At 48.3% G+C, this 12,941-nt stretch overlaps 1 protein-coding gene across 1 annotated transcript in view; it reads left to right on the forward strand.

The window, feature by feature from the left end:
* mboat2a (membrane bound O-acyltransferase domain containing 2a) overlaps nt 1-12,941 on the forward strand; it is a 56,473-nt gene that overhangs the window by 22,906 nt on the left and 20,626 nt on the right. Inside the window, exons 2-3 of the mRNA XM_062522854.1 lie at nt 2,528-2,673; nt 7,038-7,115. Of these exons, the coding sequence (XP_062378838.1) occupies nt 2,528-2,673; nt 7,038-7,115 (224 nt within the window). The remainder of the gene's footprint in view (nt 1-2,527; nt 2,674-7,037; nt 7,116-12,941) is intronic.

Consider the following 12,941-nt stretch of genomic DNA (forward strand, 5'->3'; position numbering starts at 1 on the left):
TTGGGCTTTTTATGCCTTCAATGGACAGGACAGTAGAGAGAATGACAGGAAGCGAGTGGGAGACTGACAGACCTGCTTTATGAGGATTAGCTTACTTTGAGCTAATTTCAGTGGCGCTCGCGTGTCCAGCGGATTCACCCGCTCCAGTGCTGTCGTGCCACAATAGTGTAGCGTAGCGTAGGCACCAGAGACAAAAGGCCCCGGTGACATGGGCATTGTTGAGCTCCTCGCTTCCCCGCGCTGTGCATACATGCGAGCACACACACACACACACACACACACACATACACACACACACACACAATGTGGCTCTGTTTACCACACAAACTGTCACTAAGGCAGCCCGTGGCCACGCTCGCGGCTCTTGCAGTGCCATAAAAGCCCAGGGCCTCTCGGGCAGTGGCATCTGTTCCTCTGCTGAAGAAGGCCAGACCTCCCCGGCGCACACCAACACGCGCTCCACGACTCAGAGTACACAGCGTTCTGGGATCCAAGACAAGACGCTCCGAAAGGAGCGGTGGGCACGCGCGCACACACACAACAACAACATGGAGGACCCCTGGTTGCTTCATGTTTATTCACATCCACACTCTGGCATTGTGTGGGGATTTGTATTGATTGCTGCAGGGCCTTCTGATTCCTGCATGCTCTTAATCACTCAAGGCTGGGCGCTGGAGTCTCTTATGCCGACTGATGGCAGGGTCTGGCTGGCGGGGAGGAGATGGCAGGTGGTTGGGGGAGTCGGCGGTGGGGAAAGGGGAAATGGAGGGTGAAATGACTCTGTCTGCAGCCTTGGATGGTGTGGGAGTGTCATGGAGGGTGATGAATAACAAAGTGCATCATCTGACCTAACTTGGTGCACATGATGTCCTCCTTCAGGAAGTGAGTTAGTAGCGTTAAAGAATGAGTGAATGAGAGACTGGGTATTTATATGAGTGAGTGGATGAGAGTGGCTGTCTTTAATTGAGTCAAGAGTCAGATGGCGCCTCTATGATTAGTCGTTGAATAACGACTGTGCTGACTGACCGTTTTTCTTTGTTTGGTTATCGTCTTCATATCTGACTGACCGTGAATAGTGTCACCGCAACAGCACTGTTCATCTCCTCTCTTCATGCGCGGTTTCTTTCCGTGGTCATTGTTAAGCACACTGCCCCTTGATTACGCGCTTGCTGATAACACCTAGCAGGAGTGGCTGAAAACCACTTGTCCTGTGGCCGTAACATGGCAACCGCTCGTTAAACCAGAGGTGTGCCATGTTTGCAGTAGGTGTGCAGTCAGTGCGCAGTGTTGAAACGCTAGGAACACACCTAGCGCCAGACCGCAGAACTGCCATCACCCACAGCCCCATCACTCACCAGCGGCTAAACACACTCTCGCTGATATTACTCAACCCCTCGTCAGCCGGCGCACACACGCCCCTGACAATCTGCATAATGCCACAAAAGCCTCTTTGCGCCCACCTCTAAGCTGCACATTAGGTAATGGAAAGGGGCATCTCCCGGGCGCAGAGTTAAGCGTGCTGCCCTTTATCTGCCAGCGCATTGTTACCCCCCCCTTACAGCTTAGTGGAAATAAGCATGGCGATGGGTGTGAGTGGGCAGATGAACCTGATTTCTGTTTTCCGTTTGTTCGAATGGAGTCTCGTACCATAGGAGGCGCCATATCAATTAGGTCATTGGTGGATGGGTAGACGCCGGTCCTGTTGTTGGCATGACGTGGACCTGCTGTTTTGTATCATTCCACTTTATTGTGGTGGATTAGTCCACTTGGCATAGATTTGAGAGCAGTTTTGAATCCATATTCAGGGTCTGTTGTTGGTAGGGCACCTCCCAGTGCCAAGACCTCAATGCACTCCTTATCTACGCACCCATTTGTGATATACGTCTGTATTGTAGCTCTTGTTGACCAAAGATGCAGCAAACGGCTTCAGGGTTATTTACGGCGCAGAGGAGGAAGTGGGTGAGGGAGGAGGAAGGTGTGTGTGTGCGTGCGGTCATGGCCTGTTACAGTAGCATGAGGAGCACACTAACCCTGTGCACTGGAGAGAGGCGTGGTGGCATTTCGGAGCCTTGCGTGTGCTCTTGGGGAGGCACAGAGGACCCAAGCAGGTGAAAATATCAGAGAGTTCTCATCAATCACTGATAGCTGCTGTGCTCTGTCAATTTGTTCCCCTGCGGTAAAAGTGTATGTGTGGGTAGATTGTTTTTTTTGTTTTTGTTCTCCTTGTGTAAGTGCCTTTTGTGTGTCAAGTGCAATGTCTGAGTTAAGAAATCAGTGGTAACAGGCTAAACCCCTACATGTCTGAACATGGCCTGTATCACAACACCACCAAGCCCACAGAGATATCCCTGTAGTCCTAAGGGATTCATGACATGACTCAAACATGGATCGTGGTCAGACCTTAAACCCTACCAACCAAATAACTGTTCCTTTCTAATCGCAAAGGGAAACGATTACTCCTATAGCTAGCATTCTGCAAGTTCTGTGGCATCAGCCCTAATGATGTGTCTCTCTGCTGTCTTCGCAGGTAAACTTTGTAGTCTGCCAGCTCTTTGCCCTGCTGATGGCCTTTTGGTTCCGGCTCTACCTGCACCCCAGTAAGACCAGCCCGTTTGTCCGACATGTGGTGGCCACCCTCCTGGGCTTCTACCTGGCCCTCTTCTGCTTTGGCTGGTAAGTAGGCACTTCATCGAGACCCCCCCCCCCACGGGTCGATGCGGAGGGTAATTGATATCCTATTAAATGGGTGCTCTCGGTGCAGGCGGGCCACTGTACCTTGGCAGCCTGCCATCTACCTCAAAGGCACGTTCAAAGGATGTGTGAAATGTTAGACGCACGGCGGCGCGAGCTGCTTTAGCGGCCCTCAGCACTCTGAAGTGAGATGGTGTGTGAGGATCCATTGTAGATGTACAGGGTACTGTATGTCTTCATGAGGTTGAAACCAGAAACGTGCATGTGTAGTAACTGTAGCCACCGAGTGCAAACACCAGATAGATTGGAGATGACTCCTGTGATTTAGAATCTATGTAGAATCTATACACTGATCATGGAAGTGTTTTATTTGGTTATTTATACAATAACTATGCATTTGATCTCAGATCAGGGAAGCAGCCTTTCAGTCACCAAAATATAGTGTTAAAAACTACACAAAGTATACAAATCATGTTGCAGCCACAAACATACATAAATCTTCATGTTATATTTACCCTCAATATCCTAGTAGTGGAGATTTAGGAGACAAATAGGAAAGGGGACCGTGAGTAACATTGTGCATCATTGCACCCTGTGTACGCAATGGCAGACCCACTCAGCACAGGTAATTCAGGCAACCTCCCCCAAGGCTGTTGGTCATCGCAGTGACGGCATGGCACAGTCCACAGTGACCCACATTCTCTCCTCTCCTCTCCTCTCGCCTCGCTTGTCTCCTGAGCTCTCGCGCTCGGCGAGCAGCGGCCGTGCGAGAGAGAGACAGAGAGAGAGAGAGAGAGAGAGAACGAGAGAGCGCGGTGGACTCTGGAACGCGAGAGCCGAACAGCTTTAGGGATGATGGACGCTGATTGCCACCGTCCAGACCGCCCGAGCTCCTGTGGCTCTGGCGAAGCTGGCAAGCGCATCCATCACGCCGCTGACGTCCTCTCCACACCTCTCCTGTTTTACAGCAACACAATTCCCCATCTGGTGCGCTTTCTATATCTCTGCCCTACTTGTGGCTGAGGAGGCTGTTGCACTGTTTCCCCCCCATTTGTGATTTATTAGCGAGATATAATCTTGAAATATGACCATGTCATAAATTGACTCTGGTAAGTAAACATCTCGAGCGTACAACTATTCTGTTCTTAAACGAAGCCTAAGATGTAGAACACGCGGTGTGTGAAAAGGATCGCAGCCTGCTTTCGAGTTCACTAATGCCCAAATGCAGAGTGACTAGCCTGCTGATGATATTGTCCCAGCACCCATCCAGCCTGTGCCGAGCCCCAGGTAGCAGCGCCGTCTGCCTGTAATAAGGTCCCGCTCAGCCCACGGCCAAGACCCAGGAGGGGCATCCACTGGGAGCCTGTCAGCTGACGGGCGCACACTAGCAGAGCTGTGTGCCCGGGAGTTGCCTGGCAATGGGGAAACAAGGATTGACCTTGTTTCAGCACCCAAAGTGAGTGCAGATTCTCAAGGCATGCTAAACCTGGATGTGCGTCATCGTGAAGTCTGGATTCTCATCGCGAAGCTGCAACAGTGCAGAGTCACAGTCTGGTCATTTGTTTGGAGTTTGTCATGAGGCGTTTTCACACTGAAGAGCCTGTTTTGTAGTTCCTATAACATTTGCAGATTTGCACTCTATGGAACCCGGCTCGATTGCAGTGCTTATTGCTGCAGTTTATTTTGAATCATTTTCCCTGAACATAATGCACATTGTGAGGTAGCATTCATATGCATTATTGAATTGGTGTTCTTTTCCTTCACGCGGTGCTGGGTCAGAAGACTTTTTTGTAAGTTGGTCATAAGCACATGGATCTCGAGGGTGTGACGTGAGTCAGTCTGGAGGATAAGACGACATAGTGGTCATGTTGTGGTGAATCAGCAGTTAGACTCAACTGTGCTGTTGCACAACAGGGACTTTTTTTGTTGTGTTCAAAGCCGACTGCGGTCGCGGCGGGGGGCCTAGTTTTCTCATGTGGAGGAACACTCAAGATCAAGAGAGGAAATGGCACTCTTGAATCTGGAGACTTCTCTTTTTTATCAGGGGAGAGTTTTTAACCTACTGACTTTTCTGGTACCGTAATTTCCCAACTATTAGCCGCGGCTTATGCATTGATTTTCCAAAATGTCTTCAGCTATGAGGTTACTACACAGGGGCAGTTAATATGGTGTTAATATGGTTTTGTTTCTTTTAACTTGCATAAAACACTGTCCTGTGGCTTGTACACAAATGCGCCTTATATGCAGGAAATGACTGTAGTGGTTCTCTAGTTGAAGTGGACATTCTTGGCGACACTGGAGCCACTGGTCCCACTGTAGGATGAGCGTGATTCGGTGAACGGTGGCGTTCCACCGTTAGCCCAGTGAGCAGGCGCCCGGTCCATCTGAGGCCCAGGACAAAAGGGCCGCGGTCTGAACGAGTGCATGATGCACGGTCAATTAAACCACAGAGCGACGGAAGCGCACTATGGGCAGGGGGGATTAAAACCGCCCGGCTCTGATGGATATGAAACCTAAGCATGGCACATCACTCACATCACTCACGCAGCAAGCCCTCCTTCATGGAGGAATTAACAATACAAATGGCGGTGTATTTTTAGGATGGCTGTGTCTCGGCCTCTTTGCTGCTTGCAATCCCCTCTGGGTCTTGAGCCTTTTGACGTGTAAGGTCTGGCAGTGGAACATCCTGTTATGCTTCCCTTTCCTTTGTCCTCCACTCTGACTCAGGTCACCTGGCTATTGTTTTCTTTGGTCAAAGAAACACGTGGGAATCATTTTTTTTTCCACGGTTAGTAAGGATTCAACTATGGAAAGCCCTCCATCCTGTATAATGTCCTTGGATAGAACCTTTTCCCTTTTCAACAGAAGACCCCCCTCCCCCAGAAGATTGGTCTTGCTGTTAGATTTTACTGTTAGTATCTAAAGCAGCAGCTTTGGTCTAAAGCTAGCAAGCTAGGCTAATTGCCTTATAGCATACAGAAACTTTTGGCAATGGTAGCTTGATAGACGGGTGCTGGTGTCTTTGTGTGATTTAGTCTGCATTATTGTGTGGTTTTTTTATGCATCATTGTGACAAAGCCCAGGCGGATAGTGGGAATATTAGGTGTGTTTTTTCGTCCTTGACGTGACCATATATAATTAAAATAAATCGGAAAATGATGGCAAAAAGGGTTTTTTACAAAAAAAATATAATTTCACTTCTTGCTTGAAGCTCATACATGGATAAGCCCATTAATTTCTCTGTATACAACCTTCAAATAAGCACAAAATAAATCAAACTAGAATAGGATGCTGCCCTAGCACTCTTCATTTCCAGACCAGAAGATGAACGAGACGACGAGATTTAGAACATCGCCCAGTGGTGGCACTGGCCACTGGGGTCCCATTTTCTTTGTAGCGTGACGCGTCCGTTGTTTTGTCATCTTTTAGATTCCGTCCCGTCCCGCTGTTCTGCTTGCTGCTGGCGTCGTCGGCGTTGCCCTTCACCCCTCTGCTGTCTGTTGTAATATCAGTAGCTTTTAAAGGTCAGCCTCTGTTTGTTGTGCCTGATCTCCGATAGAGAGAAGAGACTCAGAACCACTGGGGCCAGTGGACAGAGCCGAGATAAAGTCTGGGTAATAAAACTGGCGCAATCCGGATATGGACGTGGCCGGCGTTTCCCGACCAGGTTTTTTTTTTTATGACTTAATGGGCAATTATTATGTAACTGTGATAAGTTAATTTGATCAGTGCCCTGCTCTATTCACATTCTTTTGGGCCGGGCAAGAGAAGTGTGGCTGGAGAGGTGGCACTGCTGACTTCGCAGTGTTGTCTGTAGTGGGGAACTCCTTCATGTCAGGAAGCAGACCAGGCAGGGCCCACAATCATCACGTCATCATCACACAGTTCAGATTGAGTTTACAATGGGAACATTAAATGTGATAACCGGTTAGACTGAATGTACATCAAGACCATTTTAAGATGTCAGGCATGCATTTGTGATCCATCATTGCGTTTCTCAAACGAGGAGACTGCTAGTCCGTGGTGCCACGGAATGTCAAATTATGTCCGATGTCGCTGTTACTCTTCTGATAATTTGTGCCACAATTGATCATGAATCAGTGGACTGATAGAGAAACCACAGAACCGCGATTGATAAAGAAAGCAAAAGTTTCCCCAATCAGGAAATACTTGACAATTTGGAGTCACCATGTGGGTGGGCCCTATGATCCCAGAGTCTGACATAACAGGGCCTGACATAAACAAAGTTTGAAAAAGGCTGATATGCTATAATTGACATACCAGGCATCGCTATCTTGCACTCCGCATAGTGGCCCACGCTCATCCCATTTGTTTCTCTTTTGCAGGTATGCCTTACACTTCCTGGTCCAGAGTGGCGTCACGTATGGCATCATGATCTTCGCCGGTCTGGAGCACATGCACAAGTGAGTGTCCTGCGTTCAGTAGTTTTCCAGTCCGAGTCTGGTTGGTCTAATGGCATCAAAGGTTAATGGCGCACCAAATCACTAGCCCTACACTTCACCTGGTTCCATCTATCGGCCGTCAACTTCTTAAACCTGATTGCTTGGCAGATAAGGGACTCATCACATGACTGTCTTTTTTCCATGTGGCATATCAGCCTCTCCTGATATTATTGTCTAGAGTCTAGACTCTAGAGGTTCTTTACACCAGCAAATTAGAGTTGTCTCCCCCTCACAAATTAAGTTCTGATTCATCTACTTTATTGGTTCTGTTGGGTCAATATGTTTTGTGATACAGACATATCTGTGGTTGGCTCATTGTGTTGTGGCGTGGCAAGTCCGTTGCTCTCTCCCCCCTCCACCTCTGAGGCTGTGCTGATGCTCATGATGACGGCTGAAGGGCTGGCCACTGCTGGGCACATCAGCGATGATTACTCTCTGTGTTGATTTAGACACGCTGGCCCACAGCCCGTGTCAGCTGACACACATACACACACACACACAGAGAGGGAGAGAGACACACACACACACACGTACGCACACACACACACGTACGCACGCACACAGAGAGAGAGAGACACACGCTGGTCTCCCCTTTCCTTCACCCCTGAGAAACTCTGTCTGTGTTTGTGTTGTGTATTGACTGTGAGCCGTAGATACTGTCCCTTGCGGGGAATTCTCTGAATATAGCTCTGCTCTGCTCACCCCCCATAACTACAGTTAATACAAACATGAAATTGGGCAGAGCTGAAGCCATGATGCCAATCATAACCAAATGAAGTGTGTGTGTGTGTGTGTGTGTGTGTGTGTGTGTGTGTGTGTGTGTGTGTGTGTGTGTGTGTGTGTGTGTGTGTGTGTGTGTGTGTGTGTGTGTGTGTGTGTGTGTGTGTGTGTGTGTGTGTGTGTGTGTGTGTGTGTGTGTGTGTGTGTGTGTGTGTGTGTGTGTGTGTGTGTGTGTGTGTGTGTGTGTGTGTGTGTGTGTGTGTGTGTGTGTGTGTGTGTGTGTGTGTGTGTGTGTGTGTGTGTGTGTGTGTGTGTGTGTGTGTGTTTCTTCCATGGAACTGTAGATACTGATGGGAGGTGGATATGCAGGTGTTTTCACAGATGAAGGAAGCATTTCTAAGCTTAGCAGGAATTTAAATGAAAATGTTATGGAAACACAGACCCAAATCCATTATGGCATGTGTTTAGGGGGATAGTGTCCCTGAGAGTGTGTCCTTTTAGAATTAAGACAGGCTTACAGGTGTGTTCCTTTTAAACATGTCTGTTTATTTGGGTAGAAAACTCTGAATGCCTTAAAATAGCATACTACTTCACACTTGAATGCACACAGTTCAATATTAATACTTGAATGCACTCTGTTCTAATTTGTTTTCATTGGGGAACCAAAGTCCCAAGGGTGTTCAGTCACAAAGATGGCATTTGTTTAGTCGTTCAAGTTTTATTGCTAGTTGCAGACGGGGTCATATCTCCGGGTTATGCCTCTTGCTGATATTGTACTGTACCTGAAAGTGGGTGGTACCCCAGAGTTCTGGTCAGAGTCTGTGTTTCGTAAAAGTCGGTTGGAAGAGTCCATGTCAAAGTGTGACGGGGCTGCGATGCAGTGTCAAGTTACGAGGCCATCGGCCTTTACCATTTACATAACTGCGCAATTATCATGGCAGAAACATTTCTAAGTGTTTGACCTTTAGCTCAACCTCTGCTGAGTGAGCAGAGACATTTCAGTGCTCCCTCTCGTCTTCCACTGAGACCTTTGAGCAAAAAAGGTCCAAAGTCTCTACCCGTGTGTGTATGTGTTCGAGCGTGTGCGTGTCTGTGTGCGGTATGGTCACACACACACACGCACACACACAGAGTAGGCCCAGGGATGGGGGAAGGGGGGGGGGGGGGGGGGTAGCTGTTGAGAGAGCAGCTGCTGCTCACTTCTCACTTGAGTTCCATCTGTGGGGGACACGAGGAAGAGACGCGCCCTGCTGAATGAGGCCCAGGTGTGCCCAATGAAACAGAAAGCCGCGGCAATAATGGCAATGAAGCAACACAGGTGCTCTGCAGGCGTCTGTGTCGTCGGGTGTTTGTGAATGTCAGGGGTGGAGGTGGGATGGCGAAAGAAAAGTGAAAGCCTTTGTTCGTCCTGCTGCACAAGTTTCAAGATTCTGTTTTGGCCCGTCACCAAGACTGCTCACAAGACTGACGTACTTATCCACATAGCCACTCACTCCTTATGGAAATTTAAATCTAATATAATCTGAAGCATCCTGAATATCCCACCATATGTTTTGAATTAATGAATTTCACAGTTTGTTTCCTTTTTTTTTTTGTTGGACTCCTATTGGGTGTGATGCTTTCTCACTCCACAGGGATGAGGAAGTTGTAGACACGCCCATTCCATATCATGGGAAAGCGAGAGAGAGAGAGCGAGTGTGTGTGTGTGTGTGTGTGTGTTAAAGAAGGACAGTGTGCCTCCTCGGCTCTCGGAGGTAGCCACGCTCCTCTAATAGACCACGGAGCAAAGCGCAGCGCCCACGGGGAACAAGATTGCATAAAAAAAGAGGTAGAGGAATAGAAGCGCAGAGAAGGTGTGTGTGTGTGTGTGTGTGTGTGTGTGTGTGTAAAGAGGGTCAGGCGGGTCCTTTTTTATTAGCCGATCTGACCTGGCAGCTACCCAGAGAGCCACAGAGCTCTCACTCTGATTAAAGGCACCAGGCATGTTTTGAAGTGTCGCCATTGTGCTGCGAAGAGGGTGAAAAAAAAGAAGTGTTGAAAAGCTTCACACGTAACATCTCCCTCATCAGCCGCGAGAACAGCGAGGGGAGCACAATCAGGGCAGGACGCCTCTGATTAGTAGCCTCTTTTTGTGGCGGAAAAGCCGTGAAAGGGTTAACGCTTTTTCTTTTGGAGGGAAGTACTCTGGGCCTCATTCCAGCTGGCTGGAAACAGGGCCTCTCCACCTCTAATACTCTTCCCCCCTGTACCTCCTCCACCTCCCCACCCACCAACCCCTTCTCCTCCTCCTCTCTTCTCTCCTCCTCCTTCTCCTCCCCCTCTCCCGCTCATTCATCTTGTCTCGCCGCCTCTGTGCGGCCACTCCTCATGGCTACAATGGAGATTCCTTGTTTTGTAATGCTCTAGTCTACATGTAGCAGATAAGCAGGTGCGGAAGCCACAGTGAAACAGTCCCAAGCAGCCCTCCGCAGAAATGAAAATGGAGCGCAGCAAACGCCATGTGAAAAATATATGGCCGTTTTCAGTCAGCCTTTTTGAATTTGATTCTGTGGAGATTTAGCTGGGCCCACCTCAGTGGTGCGTGCTACAGTTCTACAAGTAATGCAGCTGCAAGAAGTATGCGCTGAAAAAGGAACCTAGTTGTTTACTATCAACCATGTGTTGCCTCTCTGTCATAACCCTCCTTGTTCCCACTCTCTCTTACTGTCAGTGCTTTATTGGAAAGATGATATTGTTTGGTCATTTCAGTCCAGCCCACTGAAGTGATAAACCGGTAGAGCGTGTAGCTGTGTTAATCTGTCTTTTATGGCGCTCTGGGATATTTTTATATGATGCCACTTCTGTCTGGAACCGGAGGCATTTTGTTGAACGTGTAAAACGAGAGCTGACAGAACCTTCTGGATGTACTGTAGCACTCTGCCCTTGTTTTGTACACAGACTACAGAGCTCCCCCTGCTGGTCGATGCCAATCTCACAACTGTGGCTCGTAGAAGTTGCCATCAGTTGTTGCATGCCGGATACAGTAACTTTGTTTGGATTGCGGAGGGGCTGGAAGACAAAGGCAATAAGTTCACCTGATGATTAATATGTTACACAGCAATTATTCAGTCTCGCCATCCAAGTCATGCTGCAGGGTCCAAAAGGGGTATTGATTGTCCAACCCTTGTGGCGCGCTGTAATCAAGGTGCCCCCCCCCCCCCCACACACACACACACACACACAGACTTCACTGATTTCAATTACTGTGCTTAATCAAGTATGACTGCAAGCCAACGAGCACTTGTGCACGAACCTAATGACCGAGCTAATTAGTGGAGATGAACGGCACGAGTGATGGAACAACGCTCGCGATGAGACGGAGAAGAGGGGGAAATGGAGAGGGAGGAGAAGAGGACGAACAGCAGACGAGTGGAGAGAGAGAGAGAGCTCTCTCTTGACAGTCGCGTCTTTTAATCTGATTGCGAAACGAAACCAGAAAGGGCCGCGTCCATCGGAGTCGTCCACACACACACACACACACACACACACACACACGCGCGGGGGTATTTGCTTTGTGTTTGTTTGTGCAGATGGCGCCTCCCTTTCTCTCCAGAGTGTCATGAGACAGTATTTGAACAGCGCGCAGCACACAGAGGCGCACTGGAGTCGACGTTTCTACTCTTTCGGAATACTGAACATGTGGTTCGCTCTCTCCTTGCCGATCCGTCTCTGACGGAGAGAGCAGACCTGCTGTGGCCATTTGTCTTTCTCGCCGCGACGCTAATGATGTTGCGGGAGACGCCACCGCGGGATCTCGGGCTCTTTCCTGACTCGTCTCTGACAGAACCATTTCTCTCACGTCTGTTTAGTGACATTGGTTCTCCAGTGTTGGATTTGATAGACCCTACTTGAGGGGTTGTTCTTTCCATCTGTCCTTCTGACAAACCAAGATGTCTGTTCCAGTGATTCTATCTGAAAGTAGCTCCCTAATCCTAATAAAGTTGCTCCAAATATACTTTTGATCAGGTGGAAAATTATTTTTTTTTAGATGAGGAGTAACTTTGCTGAAATGCCAGCAATAAGGCAGCCTCAACTCTGGCTGACTGTTATTGCAGGTGTCTCATTTTGTAATCCACTCCAGTTGTCCCGCAGATAGATCCAGATGATACCCTGGTGTGCAGGCTCTCGCTTTGTTGCTCCATATGTAACAGGGAAGAATCAAAGAGGCTCTATCGCTAACAAGCCCAGATCATACAGTATTCTGTTTGACATGAGTAGGATAGGCAGCAGAGCCGGCTTCGCAAGGGGGCCACACATGCTCCTACTGCGGGGTGGGAGTGTGCCATGGTGGGGCACGCTCAGCGCTTTGCCCAGCCAGTGTGCTCCAGAGTGGCATACCAGGCTGTAAAGAAGCTTAATTGTTTCTTGTAGGACTCATCTAAAAGGTCCTAAAACAAGCCCAGTCCATTGATTTTTCTTTTTTTGGTAAAGAATCAATTTTTTTTTTTTCTTCGCCAGGACTGCACTCTACCCCATGCTGTGGAGTGGAGTGTTTGCGTGTGTGTGTGTGTGTGTGTGTATACAATCTGCTGCCAATTTATTAGTTACACAGACTTCCTAACATCAGTCCTGCAATAAATAATAGTTCCATGAAGGTTGTAATATTCAGTATTTCTTTCAAATCATTTAAGACCCGTTGCTGATACTGTTGATGCTGATGCTGATAATGTTGTTGAGTTATGGACTTTAGAAGTGTTTCCATGATTTGGATCATCCTTTCTCAATCAGTGAGGCTCGGCCTCATTCACAGAAACACCTCTGTGTTTTCCTAAAGCCTCCAGACTGCAACCTCCAAAGTGATCACACAGATGAATCAGCATCTCTTGTATGTGGTTGTCTGCCGCACTTCAAAGTCACACGGGTTCCCAATCTTGCAGATTGCAGAACTTGCTGTTAGTAGTGGTAGCTAATGTGCAGTGATGTGGTGGCAGGTTATTGTGAAGCATTAGCAACTCATTCATTGGATCATTGGGTCATTGGATCAAAGTTTGTTTTTCAGTGGCTAAAATTAAGAAAACTATAAATATC

This window comes from Sardina pilchardus, chromosome 20, assembly GCF_963854185.1.
Source record: "Sardina pilchardus chromosome 20, fSarPil1.1, whole genome shotgun sequence".
NCBI classification, from domain to species: Eukaryota; Metazoa; Chordata; class Actinopteri; order Clupeiformes; family Clupeidae; genus Sardina; species Sardina pilchardus.